A 27,345-nucleotide genomic window follows, 5' to 3' on the forward strand; every position below is an offset into this window, starting at 1 on the left:
TCCCCTAAACCCCGCCCTCCGACTCCGCCTATTTTGGGACTCTCGGGTTCAAAACCATTGGCTCTACCTTCTCAGCCCCACAGCAAATGCCCCGCCCCTTGTGACCCCATTTAGCCTACTGTAAGGGACCCCAGAGCGCCTTAGGCTGCGGATGAGCGCCTGCATCCAGATGGTGCGAAACTCCTCATTCTTCTAGATCCTGGGTAATTTAGAAGATTTGGATCTTCAACCTCAAGAGACGTGTTTCCGCTCATTTAAGTCTTTCTGCTGATTTAATCTAATTCTGTAAACGGAATTTGTGTCTTTGGAGCTGTTAATCAGGCAGTCTACGGGGCACTCTAAGTTCGGGGTCCTCGCGGCCTTCTCTGCTGCCTCAGCTTCGGTCCGGAGAGGACCCGGCGCCGAATCATTGACTTTCCCAGGTGTCGGGGTGAGTGTGAGGGGCGGGGAGTGTGCAACCTGGGGACTGCTCAAAAAACTAGGGAGTCCGCTGAAGAGCTGGAGCTCGAGACTTCTGCCTGGGCTTCGGGAGCGTCTTTGCTGTTGTGGACCAGGGCCGCGCCTTCCCCGACGCTCGGCCTTCCGGGCTTTCTTGTCAGCTGGGCCCAAAGGGAGAGGTACACCTGCAACCCAGTATTCTCAAACACCTGGCCCCAGTCGGTCAAGCTCACTGGGGTCCCTCTCCGTGCTCCGGCGCGGATAAAAGATCCTGCAACCACAGTGAGCTGAAATTCCAACGATTTTAATTTCAGACTCAAGGCTTCCGTTTTAAGGAACAAAACCCCTATGAGTCTGAGCGGACGTTCTGAGAATGCCTCCTAGATGAGCTTGGGGTGGAGGGACTTGCATTTCTTCTAAAGAGAGGTGATATAAACTGAGGAAGTGGGAGTGAATACGGAAAAGTGAAGAGTGATGGGCCTGGTTAGATGTGATGGTTAGATGTTTGAACCTGAAGCTTCCAAACTATATGGTTGAGAAGTTGGTACCATGATAAAATAAGTAGCTTTCACAGGAGGGGGAGAAACTTTGTGAAGTTTGGATTTCTCGAATTTGAAACGATGGCTTAGGTGGAAATAGGTAGAAAGAATTAATTTTTAAAAAAAAGTCTTGAAAATTAAGTCGGCAACTTTCAGGATGAGAAAAGAGACAAACAAATGTATAATAGGGTAAGAAACATCTGTTTTGTTTTGGTGAAAGTTATCAGGGAGTCAAAGAAGAACATTGAAATCAGAATAGATAGTTGATCTGATGACTAGAAAGTCATTGGTTAGTTTTAGAGAATTCGTTTAACAATCAGTGACTGAGGAAAGACAGGAAATGTAGATTAAACCCTGCATGTTTTGAGGCATGAAGCAATATTGCTGGCATGGAGGAAAGGTTTGGGAATTATTCGTTGTAAAAATTACAAGACATGCTTAGGAGCAAAAAGCAAGTAATCAATGTATAAAGTAAAAATTCAGGAAAGAGGAGATAAGATCCTGGAGGAGATAGAAGGGAGTGGAAGGATTAACTTGGGGGAGTCCGGATTTTAAGTTGAGACCATAGGAAGAGTGAAGCCAGTGAGGTGAAGGAAGAATTACCTGAAATTCATATGTAGAAATCTTAAATAATTCATTATTTTAAAATAATTCGCTCTCTTAAAGCAGGATTAATTTTTCTTACAGAATCTTGATATTTTTACAATGTTTCTAACAATCCAACCTAATATGCTATTGGTGTTTCTTGTAGACTAGATATTCATAAGTAGTTCAGATCTTAATTCATGAGTAGCAAAAGGGCATGTACAGAGAAGAGGAACTCTCTCCTGTTTAAATGACAGTCTTTCCCATTACACAGAGAAAATAGAAGCCCTTATTTTCCTGCAGCCAAACATACATTCTTCCTTTTTTTTTTTAATGTTTTTTAGTTGTTGGAACTTTATTTTATTTATTTATATGTGATGCTGAGAATCAAACCCAGATCCTCACTATACAAGGCAAGCACTCTGAGTCACAACTCCAGCCTCTCTTCCCTAATTTTTTTGGTGGGAGCTGGGTACTGGAGATTGAACCCAGGGGTGCTCAACTACTGAGCCACATCCCCACCCCTTTTTTGTATTTTATTTAGAGACAGGGTCACTGAGCTGCTTAGGGCCTGGCTAAGTTGCTGGACCTGGCTTTGAATCTGAGATCCTCCTGCCTCAGCCTCCCTAGCCACAGGAATTAAGGGCATGTGCCACTGGGCCAATTTTAATTTTTTCCTTCTATTTAAAGGGGAAAAGGTATTTGTTATCCTTAGAGAAGGCAGATCCTTTCACCTAGTCTCTCAATGCCATCCTCTTTTGAATCTCGAGTCCTCTTTCTTTCAGTGATTTCCTCAGCATTTTCTTCCTTATTACACTTTCCCTTCTTCATTTAAAAATATTCTGATGGGGGGCTGGGATTGTGGCTCAGCGGTAGAGTAGCATGGCTGGGGTTCAATCCTCAGCACCACATAAAAATAAAGGCATTGTGTTGTGTCCATCTACACCTAAAAATATTGGCACCTGCCTGTGATCTCAGCTACTCAGTAGGATGAGACAGAAGGATCTCAGGTTCAAGGTCATCCTGGATAACTTAGTGAGATTCTGTCTCAAAATTAAAAATAAAGGGGCTGGGGTTGTAGCTCAGAGGTAGAGTGCTTGCCTACCATGCATGGGGCACTGGATTCAATCCTCAGCACCACATAAAAATAAAATATTGTGTTCACCTATAACTACAAAATAAATATTTTTTTAAAGATTAAAAATAAATAAAAAGGACTTTCTGTGGACATAGCTCAGTGATAGAATGCATTTCTAATCATGCATACGAGTCCCTGGGTTCAATCCCCAGTACCACAGAAGAAAAAAAAAAATGTGTGTATGTGTTGCTTTATTACTTTAATGTTTTCATTCCCTTCCCAGCTTGACTTCGTGTGTGTGTGTGTGTGTGTGTGTGTGTGTGTGTGTGTGTGTGTGTGTATTTTTAGTGCTGGGGATCAAACCTAGGGCCTCATAGTACCCTAGAAAAGCAGTCTATCACAATGCGTTCCAAAATTAACCATTTGCTTTCTTTTCTTCTCAGAACTACTTATCCATATTTTTCCTACTTGCTATTTCATTTCTCAGCCTACTAAAATGACTTTTTTCTAGCATTTCACTAAACTACCACTGAAACTATTTTCACCAAGAAATTGAATGTTCTCTGTGTGTTAAGTCATTCATTCTCAGAGCTGGGATTGTGGCTGAGTGGTAGAGTGCTTGTCTAGAATGTGTGAGGCACTAGGTTCAAACCTCAAAACCACATAAAAATAAATAAATAAAGGTATTGTGTTCATCTGCAATTTAAAAAAAAATTTTTTTTTTGAAAGTCATGCATTCTTGGGCTGGGACTATAGCTCAGCAGTAGAGTACTTGCCTAGTACATGTGAGGCCCTGGGTTCAATCCTCGGTACCACATAAAAATAAATAAAAAGAATAAAGGTATTGTGAAAAATTTTTTTTCCCAAAAAGTCATGCATTCTCAATGTGGATAGATACTGTATCATGTAAGGCAAAGAAAATTGTATTCTTTTTTTTGTTTGTTTGTTTGTTTGTTTGTTTTAGGGGTTGAACTCAGGGGTACTTTACCACTGACCTACATTCCCAGACCTTTTTTATTTATTGTTTTGAGACAAGTTCTCATTATGTTGTTAATTGTCTCACCAAGTTGCTGAGGATGGCCTCAAACTTGGAATTCACCTCAGCTATACTTCTTTTATGTATAAAGCACTGACATTATGTATAAAGCACTGACATTTAGAGTATGTAAACAGATATACAATATTCTGCTCCATAAAATTTTTCTGGGTATATTGATTAGCTTAATCTAATAATTCCACCTTTTATTCATAAATCATACTATCACTATATCAATATGTACAACTATAATTTGTCAATTTACAATTTAAAAATGAAAATTATTTTTAAATTTATGGTGTAAGGATTTGAGGGTAGATTCTAAAAAGGCTTTTCAGCAGAAAGTAAGGAAAAGAAAATTGCAATACACTATTAAACCTTTGGACATTTTATGTTCTTGTACCCTAACCTCTTTGTGCCATTTAATAGTATTTACTACTCTATTCTTCTAGAAACATACTTCTAGAAACATACTGTAGTTACTAAAATTATCATCTCCCTCTTCTTTTTTATCTTAAGCAGTATCTTAGTCTTTTTTAAGCCCACTTCTTTGACCCACCTGCTACTCAAATATTGGAATTCCATCTATCTCTAGAATCTCTTCTTACTATATGCACTTTCTTTCTTTGGTTTCAGTTTCTAATTACAGTTCCCATTAACCAAAAAAAAAGAAAAAAAAATTGTCTCTTTGAAGTACCAGACTTCTATGTGCAGTAGTTGTTTGAATATATCCATTTGAGTTAGAAATTCAGCGTTGGGTTAAATTATATAGAATCAGGGCTAAATGCCTCATCTTGCATCTCTTCTACATACACTCACACACACACATAAGTATACTTTTATTCAAAGCCTTACTAAGTGTTTGTCGTCTTTTGTCATTTTACTCCATCCCTATCGCCAAAACCCTAGTTCAGGCCACTACCTTCACTCATCTCTCAACCAGTGTCACAGTATCTAGTGTCCTGTTATCCAGTTTCCACAATATAATTAGTGTAATCTTTCTAAATATGTAAATTGGATTGCATGACTCCTCTCAAAAAAAAAAAAAATTACCTTACTGTGTACTGAAAATAAAGTTCAAACTCTGATCAAGGCTAGCATTGCTCTGTAAACCACTCTGTTTTCCTCCTTCACTCTCATCGTACAACTTCCCTCTACCTTCCAAAGTTGGTGAATTCATACTGAATATCTCTCTCATGTTCTCTTGTATCTTCAAGCCTTACAGATTCCTATAGTACATTGCATTTCCTCTATCATAGTAGGAATTATATCTTACTTGTATTCTTTGCTGAAGTCTGAATTCTGTAACTATAGAAATTCTATTTTGTTCATCCTTGTAGCCCCAAGTGCTTAGTATATAAACATTCAAAACTGTTGAGTAAATAAATGGTCAAGATTCTGGCTAATAATCAGAGGAGATAGATTTGTTTCTGGTCTTACATTTTGCTCACTTTGGATATAGGCCCATCTGTGCCGCCATTCTCTTTTATATAGAAGGAATACATTTAGCTGGTCGTTAACACCTGCCTTAGTCCAAGCTACTTGGGAGGGTGAGGCAGGAGGATCAGTTGATCCCAGGAGTTCAAGACCAGCCTATCTCAATAAAATAGAAGGAAGAAAAAGGAATCTCATGAAAATAGAAGGGAGACAGGTAGGGAAAAGAAAGAAAACGGGGGAGGGAGGAAAGGATGGTAAAGGGAGATACTAGAGAATCAGATTGATCTAAGTATGTTATGTACATGTATAAATGTGCCACAATTGAAATCCACTATTCTGTATAATTATTATGTACCAATTTGTAGAAAAATTTTTTTTGAGGGGGCGGAAACTATACCAAGAAGAGACATACCCAGGGCTAGGGTTGTGGCTCAGCTGTAGAGCACTCGCCTAGCACATGCAAGGCCCTGGGTTCAATCCTCAGCACCACATAAAAATAAATAAATAAAATAAAGGTATTGTGTCCAACTACCACAAAAAATAAATATCTTAAAAAAAAAAAGAAGAAGACATAACAACAAAAAAAAAGATCAGTAAGAACACAGGGATGGTTGTGGTGGTGTACAGCTTTCCCAAAAAGTTTATTAACCCAGTTTTATCCCTTCGACCCAAATATGGAACACCTACGAAAATTTAAATAATGTTTATAAATAATTACATAATAAGAACATAGTGATAATAATTATGATATAATAATATTAGTTAATATAGTGGCATATATAAGCTCAAAATTTCCCCACCTTTTTTAATGCACTTGTATCAGTTTCATTGAAAATATTCAATGAATTGAACACTTAGGACTTAATGAGTTAAAATAATAAAAGTAACTACAGCTACAAAAGCAAAGACAGACAAATTTATACTGCTCTGTGTGGCATTATTTAATTTAATTGTTATATGCATTAGGTAATTGGTCATAATATGAATAAAAGAAATAAGCTCTCTTTACCTATTATAGAAGGTTAAGATGTGTTTTAAAGCTAAGCACTGTCGAGAGCTGCAAATATTATGCTTTCGTCTAAGCACTAAGGATAACAACAATAAATCCAATGGTCTGGTTTAACTTACTGTATTCTTCTGAAACCTGAACTACTGCCAATAAAAACAACTGGTGGAAACTTTCCTGAAAAGAATTTTTTACCAGCTTAAGAGAATGAATAGGTATCTGGCCCTAAAAACAAGGAAACTACAAAGTCACTTGCTTTAAGAACAAGCAGCTCTTTTAGAGTGTATTTTGATAAGGGAATAGCATAGATCCGTGTAAACTGTCCTTGCCATAGAATCAATGCTTAAGATAACCAGTGTCAGCCCTATTAAATGTACTTTCTACTCTAATTCTTTAAACTGTCTTAGCATAAAAAGTAGAACTTCTAACTATACAAAAAACATTTTCTAAATTTTTTTTTAGATGTTGATGAACCTTTATTTTGTTCATTTATTTATATGTGATACTGAGGATCAAACCTAGTGCCTCATACATGGTAGGCAAGCGCTCTACCACTAAACCACAACCCCAGCCAACAAAAAACATATTTTAACCCTTGCTCTTAAAATCATAAGCTGAAACAGTGTTCACTACTCTGTCCAATGTAATAAACTCATGTGGTTATTTAAATTAATTAAAATTAAAACTTCAGTATATTAGTTGCATTAATCATATTTGAGGTGTTCAGTAGCCACATGTGTTTGATGGCTACCATATTGGATAGCACAAAGGATATTTTCTTCACTGCAAAAAATCTTAATATGCATTAGAATGTTTTTTAATAATTTTTTAGTTATAAATGGATATAATACCTTTATTATATTTATTTATTTTTATGTGGTTCTGAGAATTGAACCAAGTGCCTCACATGTGCCAGGCAAGTGCTCTAGCAGTGAGCCACAACCCCAGCCCCAGAATATATTTTTAATAATTAGTCTGCAATGGTAAGAGTAGGAGATAGTGCTTCAACTATATCTAGTCTTACATCTGACCAAATGATCTTAGGTAATTGACTTTTATGAGATTTTTATTATCTTATCTATAAAATAGAGATGAAAGAAGTATTTATAACATGGCATTGTGAAGATTAAATAAGATTATGTAGTTGAAATGACTAGCATAGTGTGTGGCCTGTAGTACATACTGACATTTTAGATATTACTAACTCCATGATCCTTAATGAATAAAATACTTCAGAGTTGAAAGATTAATTTTTGGATTAAAGGATGTCATATTCTATAGTTGATATACCTGAGGTACTCAAATCTGGGTCCACATTTTATAAGATTTTGTTACAAGAAAAAGGTGAAATAATATAAATTTGGTTTCATATTTTGTTACCAGATATTCCTGCTGCATTTTAAAAATTAAGTTTATCAGCCAAACCAGGCATGGTGGTGCCCACCTACTATTCCAGGAGCTTGCAAAGCTGAAGTAGGACAATCGCAAGTTCTAAGCCAGTCTCAGCAACTCAACCTAGCAAGACTCTGTCTCAAAATAAAAAGGGGCTGGGGATGTGTCTAAGTGCCTTTGGGTTCAATCCCCAGTATCAAAAAAAAAAAAAAAGTTTTATCAGCTAAGGTTATAAAGTCACCAGTTTCTATATAGCAAGTCTATATATTCCAATAGAACTTATAATATTAACATTCAAACAGAAATGTAAGGCTGACACAAAGCAAACATGCTAAGCAAAAAAGTTGACTAGATAAAATAGACAAATTTCCCAGTTCCCAACCCTGAAGTTAGAATTTATTGCTGCCAACTCAAGTTAATTGTTTGACTAAATAGAAATGGCTTTGAACAAAGGTACATTTTTGTTGTCGTTGTTTCTGATATACAGGAACACTAAACTATTACTAGCATTTTTAGTTTATTAGTCCAGTAATTGCTAAAATATATCGATATTATTTACTTGGCAACTATTGAACATGTGTCAAATTCAAAGGGGAAATCATAACCAGATAGTCTTTAAATGTCACCTGCTTTCATAAAATAAATGATTTCCTCTGAAAATAATTGGTCAGATTGATGTCACTGTTTTCTGTATCCACAGAATTAAATTCATCGATTCTGAATTTCCTTTCCTCTTCTGAATTTATCTTCATGCATAAGAACTGTATTTATAGATTTAAAATTTTTTCTTATTTGGTAGCATTTATCATACAATACTATTACTTTGAATGATTGACCACTGGGCTAAACACCTGATTCTGATGCTTATCCTACAAAAGATAGAAGTAAACAGAAAAGAAAAATTTTCGGCAAATAGACCATTCCCATATTTTCCATACTACATAGGCAGTACACTTTTACTTGAAGCATAAATAAATCAGAAAATTATACAAATCATAATGTAAAGCACAACAAATTATCACAAAATGAAAATAACTTGTAAACATCATCCAGGTCAAGAGTTAAAACAGGGCTGGGGATGTGGCTCAAGCGGCAGCGCGCTCGTCTGGCATGCGTGCGGCCCGGGTTCCATCCTCAGCACCACATACCAACAAAGATGTTGTGTCCGCCGAGAACTAAAAAATAAATATTAAAAATTCTCTCTCTCCTCTCTCTCCTCTCTCACTCTCTCTTTAAAAAAAAAAAAAAGTTAAAAACATTACCAGTACTTTAGAAAATTAGTCTTGTCCCCCTATCAGTCACTGCCTGATTGTTTTTCAAAAAGGAAACCGTTTGATTTCTTATGCTGTTGATTAGTTTTTCCTGTTATAAGACAACATATATATGGAACTATGACATTTATATTCTTTTATATCTGGTTTTCTTCAACATTGTTTGTAAAATTCTACATTTCAGGTAGCAATCGTTTATTCGGTTTTATTGCTATATAATATTTTATAAATATTTTTCAATTTATTTTTATTAATATTTGAGTAGCAGATTTTCACTATTACAAATGTTTTTACACATATTTTGGTGTACATTTGTGCCAGAAGTAATTAAGACTATTTTTTAAGAGTCAAGATATAATTAATATACTGTAAAACTCATTATTTTAAAGTATACAATTTTGTAGTTCTTAGCATAGTCACAAAGTTTTTCCAACATCCTAATTCCAGAATGTTTTTATCACCAAAAAAAGAAATGCCAAATCCATTATCATAACTCCCCATACCTTCCCCTCTACCCATCCTAGAAACCATCAACTTACTTTATGTCTGAATGTATTTACCTATTCTGAACTTTTCCTGCAAATGGAATCATACAGTATGTGACTTTTCATGTCTGGATTCTTTCACAGGTTATCCATGTTGTAGTATGTGTAAGTACTTAATTCCTTTTTAAAACTGAATAATATTCCATTGTGTAAATATTCCACTTTTAGTTTATCCATTCACTAGTTGATGCACATTTGGATCATTTCCCCTTTTGGGTTATTGTGAATAATGTTTCTTTGAACATTCATGTCCAAATTTTTGTGTGGACATGTCCTTTCAATTCTCTTAGATATAGAAATAGAATGTCTGATTCATGCAGTGAGTATATTTAACTTTTTGAAGAATGCAAACTGCTTTCCACAACATCTGCAACATTTTACATTCCTACCAGCAATGTTTTAAGGATTCCAGTTTCTCTCCATCTTGTCAACAATTGTTATTATCTTTTTTTAATATTTATTTTTTACTTGTAGTTGGGCACAGTACATTTATTTATATTTATGTGGTGCTGAGGATCAAACCCAAGGCCTTGCATGTGCTAGGTGAGCGGTTTGCCACTGAGCCACAACCCCGGCCCATTATCTGTCTTCTTTATTATTATTATTAAAGCTAGCTTAAAAGGATATGAAATATTATTGTGATTTTGACTTGCATTTCCCTAATGACTTATGGTATTATACATCTCTTCATGTGGCCAATTGTGTGTTTATTTTCTTCGGAGAAATGTCTATCATTTATCCATTTTTTAAAAATTGGATTCTCTCTTTAATATTATATTATAAGAGTTATTATATATCCTGCAGAGTAGTCCCTTATGAGATATATGGTTTAAAATATTCCTTTTCATTCTCTGGGTTGCCTTTTCACATTCTTGATAATGTCCTTTAGAAGCACAAAAGTTTAATTTTGATGAAGTCCAGATTATCTACTTTTTTCTTTCTTTTATACTTTAGTGTCATCTCTTATAAAAAAAAAAAGCATTGTCTAATTCTACAGTTTAAAGATGGATGCAAGTGTTTCCTAATTGTTTTGTAGGTTTAACACTTATATTTAGAGCTTCAATACATTTTTTGTTGCTTTTTGTGTACATTGTAAGGTAGAGATACAATTTTGTTCTTTTCCTGTGTGTAAATTCAATTTTCCCAGCACCATTTAATAAAAAGACTATTCTCTCTCCAACTGAACAGCCTTAGCACCTTGTTGAAAATCAATTGTCCATGAATGTAAGGGTTAATTTTGGAGTTCTCACTTCTGTTCCATTGATATATAAATCTATCCTTGTATCAATATCATGCATTAATTTTATAGTAAGTTTTGAAATTGGTAGCATGAGTTCTTCAACTTTTTCTTCAGTATTGTTGGGGGTTTTTTTTTTGTTTGTATATTTTTGTTTTGTTTGGCACCAGGGATTGAACCCAGGGCACTTAGCCACTGAGTCACATCCGCAACCCTTTTTTTATTTTCTATTTTGTTACAGGGTCTCACTAAACTGCTAAGTTGCTGAAAATAGCCTCAAACTTGCAATCCTCCTGTCTCAGCCTCCAGAACCTCTGGGATTACAGGCATGAGCACTACTACACCCAAAGTTCTGGCTGTTTTGATCTCTTTCATTTCCATATGAGTTTTGGGGTTAGCTTACTAATTTCCACCCCCCAAAAAATTTTTTTAAATGGCAGCTAGGATTTTAATAGGGACTACATTGAATACATAGTCAACTTAGGGAGTATTGCCATCTTTACAGTACTGTCTTAATGTTTTACCACATTTTAGATTTCTTGATTTCTTTCTGTGATGTTTTGGAGCGTTTAGTATACAAGATTTCTACTTTTTTGTGAAATTTATTTCCTCAGTATTTGAATTTTTCAAGGCTATTGTAAATGAAATTATTTTCAGATTATTTATTGTAAGTGTATTGATTTTTTTTAATATTTGTAATCTTGCTAAACTCACTTGTTAACTCTATTAGTTTTGTTTTATTTGTGGATTCCTTAGGGTTTGCTACATATGATGTCTTCAGCAAATAGAGATAGTTTTACTTCTTTCTTTCCAGTGAACCAGATGTGGTGGCACATGCCTGTAATCCCAGTTAACTAGGGAAGATGAAGTAGAAGGATCACAAATTTGAGATCAACCTCACCAACTTAGCAAGGCCCTAAGCAATTTAGTGAGACCCTGACTCAAAATAAAAAGGGTTGGGGAGTGACTTAGTGATTAAACACCGTTGGGTTCAACCCTTGGTACCACCCTGCACAACAACCATAATACACAATCCAGTGAATGCTTTTGTTTAAATTTTCTTTCTTAATTTTCCTGGCTAGAATCTTTGGTACCAAACTGAATAAAAGTAGTGAGAATGGACATCCTTGTTTGTTCTAGATTTTAAAGGAGAATCTTTTGATCTTTGACCATTAAATATGATGTTAACTGTGAAGTTATAATTGATGACATTATTGGATTGAGAAAGTTTCCTTCTATTCCTACTGTAAGCATTTTTTTTTTCATAAAAGGGTGTTGGGTCTTGTCACATGCTTTTTCTGTACCTTTTGAAATTACTTGTTTTAATTTTTTATTAATATTTTACGTTTGTTGACTTTCCTATGTTAAACCAACCTTGTGTTCTTAGAATCAATTCTGTTTTATTTACATATATTGCTGAATTCAGTTTACTATTTTCTTGTCAAGGACTTTTACATCTGTTCTCTGAAGTGATATTGGTCTATAGTTTCTTGTATTACCTTTGTCTGTTTTTTGTGCTGGGGCATTACAAGGATATTTTTTGATATAATAAATTTAAACCTTTTTTTTCCCCACAGAAAATGATCCACAGTCTGTTTCTCATAAACTGTTCCGGTGACATATTTCTAGAGAAGCACTGGAAGAGTGTTGTGAGCCAATCTGTCTGTGATTATTTCTTTGAAGCTCAGGAGAAAGCTGCTGATGTTGAAAATGTACCACCTGTCATTTCAACACCTCACCACTACCTCATCAGTATCTACCGGGATAAGCTCTTCTTTGTGTCTGTCATACAGACTGAAGTGCCACCTCTCTTTGTTATTGAGTTCCTACATCGAGTTGCTGACACTTTTCAGGTTGGCTCTCCATCAAACCTTTCTAATTTAAATTACACAAGGTAGTTAGAGGAGAACACATGATTATATTTTTTAATTACCCAGCTTTTAATGGCTGGTATGTTTCCTCTTTTAAACTAAGCATACATTCATAAACCCTTTTCTATAGAGTATAAAGTGGCACACATAGCTCCTATGTTCTCTGTTTTTATATGTTTTACAAAATATATCATCAGGAAACAATAATGTCTTCCACATACCGTTCTCTGGATGGTCCCGAAATTTTTATTGTTATTAACTCTTCCATATTCGCATTTCATTGATTTTACTCATCTGGCTGAATATACCATATAATTTAAAACTTACCTGTGTGCTTTGGAGTAGGTTAATCAGGGATAATGAAGTTCATAACTGACCTTCCAGTTTAACATTTCAGTATTTTGGGGAGTAACATGGAATGGAATTCAATCTAAAAATATTAAGAAAATACTGAGAGGGGCTGGTGTTGTGGCTCAGTGGTAGAGGGCTCATCTAGCACATGCGAGGCCCTGAGTTCGATCCTTAGCACCACATAAAAATAAATAAACAAAATAAAGGTATTGTATCCAACTACAACTAAAAAGTAAATATTATTTAAAAAAGAAAATACTGAGGAATATTGTTTGGATTATGGAGAGGGTTTGTTTTTGTTTTTCCTAAAATATTCTCTTTATATCCGACTTCTTAAACAATAAGTTATGGTACTGTAAGTTTATTTTTCAGAACATAAAAGTATTTAACAAGCCTTCATGCCTTCTGTTGTGGAATATTATGAATATTTTGCTAGGACTACTTTGGTGAGTGTTCGGAGGCTGCAATTAAGGATAATGTGGTCATAGTATATGAGCTCTTGGAAGAAATGTTAGACAACGGATTTCCACTGGCAACAGAGTCTAACATTTTGAAAGAACTGATTAAACCACCAACAATTCTACGTTCTGTTGTCAACTCTATTACAGGTAAGATAAAAACATACTCTACTAGGAACTGAGCAATTAAAATGTTATGAACAGCTCATTGTTGCTTATGATCTGACAGACTAAGATAGTCCAGTATGTCCAAAATTAAAATTACTGTAATGTTAAAATGGATATATATTTCTCTTTATTGAAAGAGTCTAGGTTTTAAATGATAAAGAACTTCTCTTGTTATGTAGGGTTTTCTGCAAAACCACAATAATTTTATTTAGCAGTAAATAAGATTGAATAAATTATCCTAGTTAGTCCTTTAAAAAAAGCCAGTATATGTGGCCACTTAAAAGAGAATTTAGCCTATTTATTGACTGACATTTTCATATTTAGAATAGCATTATAGGGGCCAGGAATATAACTTAGTGGTGGAGGCCTGGGTTCAATCCCAGCACTACCAAAATAAATGAAAAGTATAAAGAATACCTCTAAGATACATGCCCAGGTTTTTTTATGTTTTTTTGTTGTTGTTGTTTTGTTTTGATTTGTTTTTTACTTGTATCACATTTTGTATTGAAGTCGGTTTTTTTAATTAATTTTTTATATGTATATGACAGCAGAATGCTTTACAATTCATATTACACATATACAGCACAATTTTTCATATCTCTGGTTTATATAAAGTATATTCATACCAATTTGTGTCTTCATACATGTACTTTGGATAATGATGTTCATCACATTCCACCATCATTTCTAACCCCCTGCCCCTTCCTTTCCCCCCTCCCATCCCTCTGTCCTATCTAGAGTTCATCTATTCCTTCCATGCTCCTCCCTCCCAACTCCACTATGAATCAGTTTCCTTATATCAGAGAAAATATTCAACATTTGTTTTTTGGGGATTGGCTGACTTCACTTAGTATTATCTTCTCCAACTCTGTCCATTTACCTGCAAATGCCATGATTTTATTCCCTTTTATTGCTGAGTAATATTCCATTGTGTATATAAGCCACTTTTTTTTAATCCATTCATCTACTGAAGGGCATCTAGATTGGTTCTATAGTGTAGCTATTGTGAATTGTGTTGCTATAAACATTGATGTGGCTGTGTCCCTGTAGTATAGACCAAGGAGAGAGATAGCTGTCAAATGATGGTTCCATTCCCAGCTTTCCAAGGAATCTCCATACTACTTTCCATATTGGCTGCATCAATTTGCAGTCCTACCAGCAATATTTGAGTGTACTTTTTTCCCCATATCCTCGCCAACACTTATTTTAATGGATCAAGGACTTTCCATATTGGCTGCATCAATTTGCAGTCCTACCAGCAATATTTGAGTGTACTTTTTTCCCCATATCCTCGCCAACACTTATTTTATGGATCAAGGACTTAGGAATTAAACCAGAGACCCTGCATCTAATAGAAGAAAAAGTAGGCCCCATCTCCATCATGTCATATTAGGCCCCAATTTCCTTAATAAGATTCCTGTATTGCAAGAAGTAAAATCAAGAATCAATAAATGGGATGGATTCAAACTAAAAAGTTTCTTCTCAGCAAAAGAAACAATCTGTGAGGTGAATAGAAAGCCTACATCTTGGGAGCAGATCTTTACCTCTCACGCATCAGATAGAGCACTAATCTCTAGAGTATATAAAGAACTCAAAAAGGGGCTGGGAATGTGGCTCAGGCGGTAGCGCGCTTGTCTGGCATGCGGGCGGCCCGGGTTCGATCCTCAGCACCACATACCAACAAAGATGTTGTGTCCGCTGAGAACTAAAAAATAAATATTAAAAATTCTCTCTCTCTCTCTCTCTCTCCCCCCTCTCTCTCTTTAAAAAAAAAAAAAAACTCAAAAAACTAAGAATCAAAAAAAAACAAATAACCCTATCAATAAGTGAGCCAAGGACCTGAACAGACACTTCTCAGAAAAGAATGTACCATCAATCAACAAATATATGAAAAAATGTTTATCATCTCTAGCAATTAGAAGAATGCAAATTAAAACTACTCTAATTTCATCTCCTGTCAGAATGGCACTTTTTATGTTTTGAGACAGGTTCTCTCTAAGTTGCCAAGACTGACCTTGAACTTGGGGTCCTTCTGCGTCAGCCTTCCAAGTTGCTGATATTAACAGGCATGCAACATTATGCCTGGTGATTTTTACTTTTTAACTTTCCAAAATGAACATGCATTTTATCATCAGAAAAACATTAAAAGACAAAATGTAAAAATACAGATTCATAAGGCAGTATATTATAAAGTTTAAAATAATGGTTCAGTGGATGAGAGAATCCTTTAAGAACTGTAGTTGGTACCCCTAGAGAATCAGTGAAGTATAGAAAGAGATGACACAGGTGACTTGGAAGGCTGAGCAGGGAGGACCATGAGTTCAAGACCAGCCTTAATTAACTTAAAAAGGCCCTAAGCAATTTACTGAGACCCTATCTCAATATAAAAAAATAAAAAGGGTTGGGGATGTGGCTCAGTGGTAAAATTCTCAGTACCAAAAAGAAAGAGAAAGGAGAATAAGATCATTCTTCATAGATGGAACTAGATGAGGAAAAACAAAATAAGTGAAAAACTTTGAGTTGTATCTACTCCTTTAACAGAAGCAGAGCTATATTTTTAGTTGAGAAATCTGTTTGGAAAGTCCTTGAATTCTGGGTTAAATATTTAGCTGTGTTTTGTTTTGTTTTGTCTTTTTAGTTTGTGATACTAGAGACTGAACCCAAGGCCTTGTGCTAGGCAAGTGTTCTACCACTGAGCTTCACCTATAGTGCTAAATAGTTTGCTTTTCTCATAAAGCAAGTGGGGGAAAATTGAGGAGTTTCAAGCAAAAAAATAACATGATTGGAGCACTGTTTTTCAGAAAATCTTCTGAAGGCAACATGTTGGCTGCAGAAATATCAACCATAAATTGACTATACATCTGTAAATACAGTATGATTACAACTGTATTTTAAAATCAAAGCAAAAAAATCAAAATAGAAACATAATACTGCAACCTATTTGTGGGGGAAATGTCTAAAGAAATGTTAATATAGTTGTATTTTGAGAGTAAGAAGATAGACTGATTTATTTAAAATTCATTTTTCTGAACTTTTTTTTTAATAAGGCATATACTAATTTTAAATTAATTAGAAGTATTAACCAAAAGTTAAATAAGTTACAGTTCAAGGATATGTGTTTTTGATAATTTTGTTTTCAACATAATTTACCAGGAAATTAGCCAAATATTGAACATTACCTATATTGTAGCTGAATGGGAAATACTAGAGTATATTCATCCATGTACTCCTCTGAGTCCTGCTTGGCATTGTCTCATATAGAATTCAGCTGAATACGAAAGAACTGAGTTATCACTGTATTCTCAGTGGAGACATTTTTCACCTGAAGGTTTTCCTCTTGTTTGCTCTGTAGCAGCGGGTGAGATCATTGTTGGACTACTGGAATTAGCTAGGTTACTGCTAACACACAGGATGCAAAAGATAAGTAAATGCATTTATCCTTGTTTGGCATGTAGACGAAGGACCACATGGCCTATTTCTGTCTTCTGGAAATTTGATAATGTTGGTAAGGATGTGTGTTTGACAATCCTGGAGACCATGAAGAAAAATCCAGTATTGAAAAAGCAGCGAAAGCATTCATTTTCTTCTTTCAAATAATAACTTTTCTGATGACCATTTTACACATCCACTTTGTATCCTCCTTTTCCCATTTCTAGGCAGTAGTAATGTTGGGGACACACTCCCCACTGGGCAGCTGTCCAACATTCCATGGCGCCGGGCAGGAGTAAAATACACAAACAATGAAGCCTATTTTGATGTCGTTGAAGAAATAGATGCAATTATAGATAAATCAGGTAATTGTGTGCACATGGCCTTATAGGGAAAAAACAGTTTAGCTGACACAAGCTGAATAGAAAATTGAAGTCCCTTGGCAGTGTGGTTTCAGCAGAAAGGCATTTGTTTTCTAATGATTTATAAATCTGTTTATTTTGCCCAGAGGTTACATATAATTATCATAACCACTAGTTTAGATCTGCCAAACATTTGTAAATCAGAATTCATGATGCCTTACTTTAAGCCAGTTATCCTGTATACCTCACCTCTCCCTCATGCTTATGTATTCATTTTAACATTTATTGTATACCGACTGTATTGTGTACTTTTGCTCTTAATTTCTGTGCAGTATATCTGTTACAGGAATCATCCCCCCCACCCCCATTTTTGTTTGGGTTTTTGAACTCAGAGCCTCACACATGCTAAGCAACCATTCTACCACTGAGGTGCATCTCCAGCTCTTATTATTGTATTTTGAGACAGGGTCTCATTAAGTTGCCCAGACCAGCCTTGAACTTGTAATCCTCCTGTGTAAAACCCCTTTTCTGATTATTGATTGATTGATTGTACTAGGGATTGAACCCAAGGGCACTTTACCACTAAGCTACATTGCCAGCCCTTTTAATTTTTTTATTTGAGACACAGTCTCACTGTGTTGCTTTGGGTCTCACCAAGTTGCTCAGGCCAGCCTCAAACTTAGAATTGTCCTTGCTCAGCCTCTCAAGTTACTGGGATTATAGGCATGTGCTACCACACCCAGCTCTGATTATTTTTTAGCAGATAAAACAGTGGTACTGTGTTAGAATCATAAAATTTATTTATTAAAAATACCTCCTATCCTCACAATTTATACATAAGGAAACTGAGGCTCACAAGACTTAGACAACCTATTCAAGGTGGCACACCTAGTTGATACTATGATAATGACTCATTATGAATTATAGCCAATATCTTTTCTTCATGAATTCCCTTCCATTATAACATTAATATGTTCCATTGTACTATATATAGGACACCTATAAAAAACGTTAATTGATCAGTGTTATAGGTGTCCTATAAAATTTTTCTACATATATATAGGACAGTGGACATAATGGGTTAAGAATAAAAGATACACAGAAATTTCTGTAGGTATTGGGCTGGGGATATGGCTTTGGGGTAGAGTACTAGCCTGGCATACACAAAGCCCTAGATTGATCCCAGCCGGGGTTTGAGCCGGGGAGAATTCATTACAATAGTTCATTTTACAGAATAATGGATCATGCCCTCTTTCTTAAAAGTTAACAGATAGTTTAGTCCATTTCATAAGAAACCTGCCTAATTTTTAAATTATATTTAAAATATTTGGACTTATATCCAGGGGCCTTAAAAGATTGACTATATGGTTGTAGCTCAGTGGTAGAGTACTTGCCCGCATATGTGAGGCACTGGGGTTCAATCCTTAGCACCACATAAAAATAAGTAAATAAAAGGAAGATATTGTGTCCATCTGCAACTAAAAAAAGAAAAAAAAGAAGATTGACTGTAGCTGGGTATAGTGGCACACACCTAATTCCAGCAACTAGGGAGGCTGAGGCAGGAAGATCACAAGTTTGAGGCCAACCTCAGTAAAGTAGCCACTGGGTTCCATCCTCAGCACCACATAAAAATTAAAAATAAATAAAATACAGGCATTCTATCCATCTACAACTACAAAAAGTGGGGGAGAGGGATTGGGGATGTAGCTCAATGGTTAAGTGCCCCTTGGTAACAAAAGAAAAAAAAGTATGGAATACAGCAGGTGTACAATGAATATTAAAATGAATACATAGCATGAGGGAGAGGAATAGAGGGTAACTGGCTTAAAGTAAGGCATCATGAATTCTGATCTACAAATTTTTTTTGACCCTATAAAGGAGACAGGTTTGATTCTTCCATAGAATTCCTTAGAATTATATTCCACCCAGTTAGGTATAGACAAAGCACTCACTGAAAAAGCTGTCTGGATTGATGTAATGGAACCTCTGACGTGTTTATAAGGATGCAAAGCTTTGGTTAAGTCTGACACCCAGGGTGTATTCCCATTACTCTAGATATAGTGACAGCTCCAGTAAAGACCCAGAGTCCATTGATATTATCACCCTTTTTCTTTCTTTCTTCAGGATCTACAGTCTTTGCAGAAATTCAAGGAGTCATTGATGCTTGCATTAAGCTATCTGGAATGCCTGATCTCTCTCTCTCTTTCATGGTAAGTTTTGTTCTGTTCTGTAGCCTCTTGTGTGCCTAATTCAAATGAAGTACTAAGTAATAAATACTGAGATAAGTTTGTATTTTAGGTTGTAGAAGATTATCTCAAATATTCCTAGCACAATGTCCTAATACAGTAGATGATGAGTATAGCCTTTATGGAAAAGCTAAAGAAGAGAGGTTTTTACCTAAGTGTGCTAGAAATGGCTTAAAATTAGCTGATGGCTTCTGCAAATTTGCAGGGTTACTTTTAATGAATAATTAGTTGTTTTGCTGATATGAACAGGCACTGGTCTTTTGTATCACTTTAGATTCAGCATGACACACTGCTAACAATTAAGACAATTGAGTTCTGGTACTGTTTTGTCACCAATTTCTCCATGAGTTTTTGGGGAGGAGGAGCAGTACTGCGTATTAAACCTAGGGGTGATCTACTACTGAGCTACATCCTTGGCTCTTTTTACTTTTTGAGACAGGATCTCATTAAGTTCTAAGGCTGTCATTGAATTTCTAATCCTCCTGTGTCAGCCTCCCAAGTATCTGGGATTTTAGGTGTATAGATAGCACTGTGTCTGGATGACCTTAAATTCTTTGAAACTCTGTTTTTTTCAGCTATGGGAAGGAAATAATAATTGCTTTTTCTCCCTCATAGTTATTAGATTTCAAGTAATATATATAAAATTATAAACTGTAAAGCTATAAAGTTGTGTTGATGTGGTTATAATAGACTCTTATAATACTGACCGCTTTTTTTTTAAGGAGCATACTAATTTCTCATAATATCTGAGTAGCATGGCCATACTCATTATATTCTGTGTGTATGGTTCTTCTATTTTCTTGGCAGAACCCAAGGCTTCTAGATGATGTCAGTTTCCACCCCTGCATCCGATTCAAGCGTTGGGAATCTGAACGAGTTTTGTCATTTATCCCTCCAGATGGAAATTTCCGACTCATATCATATCGTGTCAGCTCACAAAAGTATGTTGATACATCAACCAAAATCTGCCATCACATATCAGTGTACTGAATAGAACTCTGCTTTCCCTGTTTCATTCTGACAGTTTGATGTTTGAGTTTATTCTTGCTCTCTTTGACTATGGCTCACCAGGAGACCCAATGAACTGGTGAAAATATATGCCTAAAAAAAAATAACCAGAGTACTTTGAATATAAGAGTGTAAAAAATAAATGAGACTATAGTTAAATCTGTAGCCAAGAGCAGGCATTTTGGATCAAGTGTAACCTGGGAAAAATCATGAACTAGTGCCATAATTTTACTGTGACTTAGTGACTAAGAGGAGACAGACCCTTCTCAAGCTACTCCCCAACTTACCAACTTCAAGTCATCCTTCTGTGCACTGAATTTTACTTTTTTTTTTTCATTTGTTCTTTATTTTTTTATCTCTGTCAGATATTCCTGACGAGTATAGTTTGACATACATACATGGAATATAACTTATTTTAATTAGGATCCCAATCTTGTGGTTATACATGATGTAGACTTTCACTGGTGCTGTATTCATATATGAACATAGGAAATTTATGTCTGATTTATTGTACTCTCTTTCCTATTTCCATCCCCTCTTTCTTCCCTTCATTCTCCTTTGTCTACTCACTGAACGTCCATTCTTTCGTCCCCCCACTTTTATTGTGTGTTGAGTTGCTAACACACAATGAAAGTGTGTGTTATCAGAGAGAACATTCAGCCTTTGGTTTGGGGGGATTGGGTTATTTCATTTAGCATGATAGTCTCCAGATCCATCCATTTTCCAGCAAGAGTCATGAAATTATTCTTTTTTATGGCTGAGTAATATTCTATTGTGTATATATACACCACATTTTCTTTATCCGTTCATCTATTGAAGGGCCTTAGGTTAGTAACATAGCTTAGCTATTGTGAAGTGCCTGTTGTAAACATTGATGTGGCTTCATTACTACAGTATGCTGATTTTAAGTACTTTGGGTATAGACTGAGGAGTGGATTAACTGGGTCAAATGGTGGTTCCATTCCAAGTTTTCTGAGTAATCTCTGCTTTCCAGAGTGGTTGCACCAACTTGCAGTCCCACTAGTAATGTACCTTTTCCCCAAAATCCTCGCCAACATTTACTGTTACTTGTTTTCTTGATAATTGTCATTCTGACTGGAATGAGAATCTCAGTGTAGTTTTAATATGCATTTCTCTAATTGCTAGAGATGTTGAACATTTTTTCATATATTTGTTGACCATTTGTATTTCTTGTGTAAAGTGTCTGTTCAGTTCCTTTGACCATTTGTTTGATTGGGTTGTTTGTTTCTTTGTTGAGTTTTTTAAGTTCTTTTTATATCCTAGAGATTAAGGCTCTGAGGTGCAGGTGGCAAAAATTTTCTCTCATTCTATAGGCTCTCTCTTCACATTGTTGATTCCTTTGCTGTCTGAACTGAACTTTAAATTAACATTAATTTTAATTTAATATTATAGGTTGTAGTTAGTTTGTCCTTTGAAAATATGAGAAGGAGGGGCTGAAGCCAAGCCTTGTAAAATCCCAGTAACTTGGGAGGCTGAGGCAGGAAGATTCCAAGTTCAAGGCAAGCTTGAGTAACTTAGTGAGACCCTATCTCAAAATTTAAAAATGAAAAGGGCTGGGGATACAGCTCAGTGGTAGAGCACCCTTGAGTTTGGTCCCCATTGAAGCAGAAAAAGAAAAAGCATAGCAGGGGCTAGGGATTAGTGTTCAGTAGTGGAGAACTTGCCTATCCTGTGTGAGGCACTGGGTTCAATCCCCAGGTCTGGGGGATACATACACACACACACACACACATATATATGTAATATGTATGTATACATGTATATGTATATATAGTTAGAAGCATTTGGGTAATGTAAGACTCAAAGACAGAGGAATTGTTTCCTGACTCTTGTCACTTAGGAACTTTTTGGGTATGTATAACTTCAAATTATTTTTCAGTGGACTCTTAGTTTTTTTTTTTTTTTAAACTAGAACCATTTGCCTAAATTATTTATACAATAATTAAACTTCAGGTTTCTGTCTTGGTTTGTATACTTACAGATGAGAACTCGGTTTCTAACACACTGGTATGAAAACATGTTGTATCCAACTCTCCCTTGTGCAGATATAGCATCTGCAGTTCTAGAGGTATAAAGCTCTATTGTGGTGTTGGAGGCAGGGTAGAATACTCTGGACTGAAGTTTTTTTCAGTCCATTTCTGGAGCTGCCCCACACCATTAATTGTGTGTATTGTGCTTTCCTGTCTTTTTCTCTTTTTAGTCTAGTGGCAATACCAGTGTATGTGAAACACAGTATCAGCTTTAAGGAGAACAGTTCTTGTGGCAGATTTGATATAACAATTGGACCAAAGCAAAATATGGGGAAAACTATTGAAGGAATTACAGTGACAGTTCACATGCCAAAAGTTGTGCTGAATATGAACCTGACACCAACACAAGGCAGCTATACATTTGATCCAGTCACCAAGGTACAGCCACTTCAAATCAAGAGTGAGCAGTGTTTCTGCAATCTATTTTGTGATTGGGGATTATGGGGGATGTGTTTAATGTCTTATTTAAAAGAAAGTTCCTATAAAACCTGGAGATACTGCTGGGGTTGTTACTCAGTGGTAGAGTGCTTGCCTTTCTTATGGAAGGCACTAGGTTCAGTCCTCTGCACCACATAAAAATAAAATAAAGGTATTGTGTCTATCTATAACTAAAAAAATATATATTAAAAAAAACTGGAGATAATATTGTGCTGTACTTCTGCTGCTAACTGTGGAAAGAATCCTGCATCTGCCACTGAGTAAATGAACAGAAGAGTTCATCACTTCTGTGCACACTTTCACAGTGTACACTTACTCATCCATTGATAATGCAGAGTCTCACCCCACTATCTAATGAAAAAAAAAAGCTTTTTAAAGAGAGAATAACATTATGTGGATATAAGAAGATGGGGTTGTAGCTCAGTGGTAGAACACTTGCCTAGCATGTGTTCCTTAGCACTACATAAAAATAAATAAATAAAGGTATTGTATCCATCTACAACAAAAAATACATATATAAAGGAGGAAGATAAGGGCTGGGGTTGTGGCTCAGCAGTAGAGTGCTCGCCTAGCCATGTGCAAGGCGCTGGGTTCAATCCTCAGCACCACAAATAAATAAACAAACATATTAATTAATAAATAAAAGGTATCGTGTCCAACTACAACTTTTAAAAAATTTAAAAAGAGGAAGATAATATAGTTAGTAATTGTTAGATTTTTCTATAGAAATTGATCATTAAGACCTATTTCTGCTTTTCTAACTTAAAAGCATCATATATTATTCCATGGGGGATATTGGCTAAGAAGGCTGCTTCCTAATCTACTTACACATTCCTCTAGCGGAATTCCAAAAGATGACTTTCTGTCATCTTCCTATTTTGGTAGAAAATGATTGTTTTAAACAGCAGAGTCAATCAGCTGCCTGATAAATTAAAAGGCTTATTTTTTAATAAAGTCAAAGAATGTTAAAGATCATCTAACCCTGTATTCTAAGGATTCAGAGAACCTTCCCAGAAAAAATTTAAGACTGAGCAGGGAAGCTCCACATCCCTGGCTCTCCACCCTACAGCTTCAACTCTAAGAGCTTCATTTTCTCATCTGTTTTTGAGCTACCACAGAAACAGTTGCTTTTTAGCAAAGGATACTATGGCTACAAGTTTTAACACCAAGATAAGTCTTTTCATTTTATAGTAAAAGAAACTGGCCTAGAGAAAAGCCATGAAAGCAGTATAATGGAAAGAATACTTGAAATCAGATAGGCTTAAGTTCAAATACCTGTGTGACCTGTCTTTTAACCTTATCCTTGAGCATTTGTCTTTAATAAATGGTTGAGGGTTTGTTTTTTTGTCTTTTTGTTTTTTTTTTTCAATGTCCTTTTAAGGTGTTAACATGGGATGTGGGGAAAATCACTCCACAAAAGCTTCCAAGTCTTAAAGGACTGGTAAATTTACAGTCTGGAGCACCCAAGCCAGAAGAGAATCCTAGCCTCAACATACAGTTCAAGATCCAGCAGCTTGCTATTTCAGGTAAGAATAAGTTTTACTTGTGTTTAAGTGTAATTAAGTTTTGCTGAGCTCAGTTATTAGGTACTTAGAAAAGTAACAAACATTTCCCACTATAGAAAGAACAGAAATGTCAGTTTGCCTTTTACACAGTACTAGAGGGCCAGCCTCCAGGAATCAAGGACTTTGGAGAGCTCCTATTTCACACAGCATTCCTTCACCCCCCACCCTCACTTAAGCCCCAACAGAGTCATTCATATTCACAGAAGCAGAATTAGCCTTAAAAAAACATTCCCTCCTACATGGTTATCTTAACTAAATCCATACCTTCAAAGTATTCATGTATTGTAGAAGAGACATTGCTTCTAAATAGTGAAAGAGATATTTGTTAGTGTCAGATTTACAGTATAATACCTGTTGCTCAACAAATATTGTACTATATTATTGTTGGAATTATAACAATTTTTTGTTTCATTCTTTATGACACAGGCTTAAAAGTAAACCGCTTGGACATGTATGGGGAGAAGTATAAGCCATTTAAAGGAGTCAAATATGTCACGAAAGCTGGAAAGTTTCAAGTGAGGACATGAGAAGAGGCCAAAATTCCTCAACAAGATCAATTTGTTTTCAAGTGTCATTACAATTTACTATTAGGTACCAAATGGGCGGGAATACATATTCTAGTTAAAGCATTTGTGTTGAGCTATACACCACTAACAAAGTTATTTAGAAATTGATATAGGGTTCTTAAGGAGCTTTAAGCTAAGGAATCTTTTCTAATGACTTAGCTTATTTTGTATCTTTTCACTTAGGAAGATTATGGAGGTGATTTCTTCCATAGGTGGGTACCACCTGGATGCTGCACACTGTAACAGGAAAGGCAGAAGACTACATTGATGACCTCACTTGCTCTCCTAAAGCCAGTGAATTGGTCTTATTCAGCAGGAACTGTCTCAATCAGTGATGTGACATGTCAGGTGCAGCCAAATGTCACACCTCCTGATCTTAGCCATCCCAGTCCTATCTGTCCTAACAGAGGAAATTCCCCCCACCCAAGAAGTTTACAAAAACTGCCTCTTCAAGTGTTTGCCTTATTCAGCTTTTCACTTGTGCCATTAAGCAAGCACTGTAGCAAAAGCCACTTCCACATGGCCCTGGCAGGGAGCACTACTGCTCCATGCTCCATTCACACTGTACTTGGTATTGTATTTTTTATAATAAGATTTTTATGTAAAGCTCAAGATTTTGATTTACAGGGACCTTGCTGCAGTAAATACCATCTCGACTTTGTGCCACCGGTTCAGCTGTTAGCACAGTAAAAGTCATTTGTATCAAAGGGGCAAATGCTTTATTATGGTATTAAAAGGGAACATACTTTTGCTTTCAGGAAGTTATTACAAGCATTAAGTGTTTGTGCTTTTTAAGCAAATTAAGGTAGAAAAGAGAAACTTAGGTGAAACTTTAGCCATCTTCATGCTTTATACAGCTTTATCCAACATCATTTATCCCACAGTTAACCTAAATGCCTCATGCCCTAGTTCAGCAAGAGGAGGAAAATGTATCTGCTCATTATCGTTTTTTTTTTTCCTTTTTAAATCTTTTATCTTTTGTTGAATATGCGTGCATCCCTTTTCTTTAGAGGGAACTCCATTTCATACCATGTGCATTTCAAGGCTATTATGATGACTCCCTCCTAAAACTGTTGCACAATTGTCAGTGCAGTAATTTAATAACTCTGCCATACTGACAACAGTACGAGGAAGAACCTTATTGAGGCAGAAACAAAATTCTTAGCAACATTTATGATACCGTATTGATCATCATGATTAGAAAGTTAGTCTGTAGTTGTTACCATTTCATCAATTTCATTGGTTTAGTGGTCCTTGCCCAATTATTTTGCCTCATTAGACATGAAAAAATGAAGGGAGGCTAGAAGTTAAAACTTAAGTACTGAAGTACTCTTCCTTTTTCTTTGTTGTTACTTGTGCTATTAAGTTTTCTTCTCCTTGTGGGTCCATTCTTTTTTCTTTTATTGTTTCAGCTTATAACTCTCTTTTCCCTGCCACTTTAGGGTTATCTTACAGTCATCTATCTCATTTATTTTGTCAAGCGCTGGTGGTTGGTGCACCCATTGTACAGTAGCATTCTTACCTTTGCTTGCCTAGGGCATCCAGTCTGCCTTTCACATAGAAACAATGGCACTTTTTACAACTTATAAATTTGTAGAGTAACCAATCTCAGATTGGCAGCTAGAGTCAAAATGTTGCCAAATATTTATTCCCTTTATCTAATATTGCTTTATTCAATTGCTTGTCCTATTTTTATTATCTTAGAGTTCTTTCCTCAAAAGAGCAATCAGAACATTTTCTTTTCTTTCTTCAGAATCCCTAATCTCAACCGTCCATACCTGCACTGTACAATTTTCTTCCTGGGCTGTCTTATATTCAAGTAGAATGTATGCCAAGAGTCCCTTGCCTCTATCAATTTCTGCTAAAATGTCCAAGTAGACTTTTTCCTTCTACAATTAAATTATTGTATTTATTAATTTGATAGAGTCCAATAAATTCTTTCAATAGCTCTGACTGTACTGTCAATAAAAAAATGAAAGCAACAGGTTGATTTTTTTTTAATTTTTTTATTATTTTTTTTGTTGTTGTTAAGCTTAACTGTTAATTGAATGTTCCCAGATGGGCACTGTTCAATGTCAACAGGCTGAACATGATCAGAATTTCTTCTGTATCACATATATGATATAAAGTTTGCTGCAAAACACTTTCAAATGCTCTTTCCCTTAACTTAGTATGTTCACAGCCATTCAAAATTCCCTTCTTTATCACTACTATCTACTAATATATACATGAATATTCAGTAATATTAGAATACTTACTAAGCACAGA

General features: G+C 35.6%; 1 protein-coding gene across 4 annotated transcripts; it reads left to right on the plus strand.

The window, feature by feature from the left end:
* The first annotated feature begins 240 nt into the window (after positions 1-240).
* On the plus strand, positions 241-27,059 carry Ap3m1 (adaptor related protein complex 3 subunit mu 1). Of its 4 annotated transcripts, XM_021726709.3 has the most exons (10): positions 250-430; positions 11,705-11,810; positions 12,142-12,417; positions 13,223-13,394; positions 17,069-17,206; positions 19,328-19,413; positions 20,257-20,390; positions 22,679-22,886; positions 24,328-24,472; positions 24,938-27,059. In XM_021726709.3, exons 3-10 carry the CDS (start codon positions 12,145-12,147, stop codon positions 25,036-25,038), a joined length of 1,257 nt encoding a protein of 418 aa, XP_021582384.2. In that variant the 5' UTR covers positions 250-430; positions 11,705-11,810; positions 12,142-12,144; the 3' UTR covers positions 25,039-27,059. The 4 variants fall into 4 exon arrangements, 3 of the variants coding, with proteins under 3 accessions (XP_021582384.2, XP_005325949.2, XP_013214325.2); XR_005727704.2 differs by lacking the exon at positions 11,705-11,810 and having other exon boundaries at positions 241-430; positions 22,679-22,908; XM_005325892.5 differs by lacking the exon at positions 11,705-11,810 and having other exon boundaries at positions 251-430.
* The last annotated feature ends 286 nt before the right edge of the window (positions 27,060-27,345 follow it).

Source organism: Ictidomys tridecemlineatus, chromosome 1, assembly GCF_052094955.1.
Source record: "Ictidomys tridecemlineatus isolate mIctTri1 chromosome 1, mIctTri1.hap1, whole genome shotgun sequence".
In the NCBI taxonomy this organism is placed as follows: domain Eukaryota; kingdom Metazoa; phylum Chordata; class Mammalia; order Rodentia; family Sciuridae; genus Ictidomys; species Ictidomys tridecemlineatus.

What these genes read in the sequence shown, in the direction of transcription:
- Ap3m1 (XM_021726709.3), top strand. Translation starts at nt 12,145, where the DNA reads ATGATCCACAGTCTGTTTCTCATAAACTGTTCCGGTGACATATTTCTA. An exon ending in TGTTGTCAACTCTATTACAG is followed by an intron (nt 13,395 to 17,068) that starts GTAAGATAAAAA and finishes TCCCATTTCTAG; the next exon opens with GCAGTAGTAATGTTGGGGAC. An exon ending in CATTTGATCCAGTCACCAAG is followed by an intron (nt 22,887 to 24,327) that starts GTACAGCCACTT and finishes TGTCCTTTTAAG; the next exon opens with GTGTTAACATGGGATGTGGG.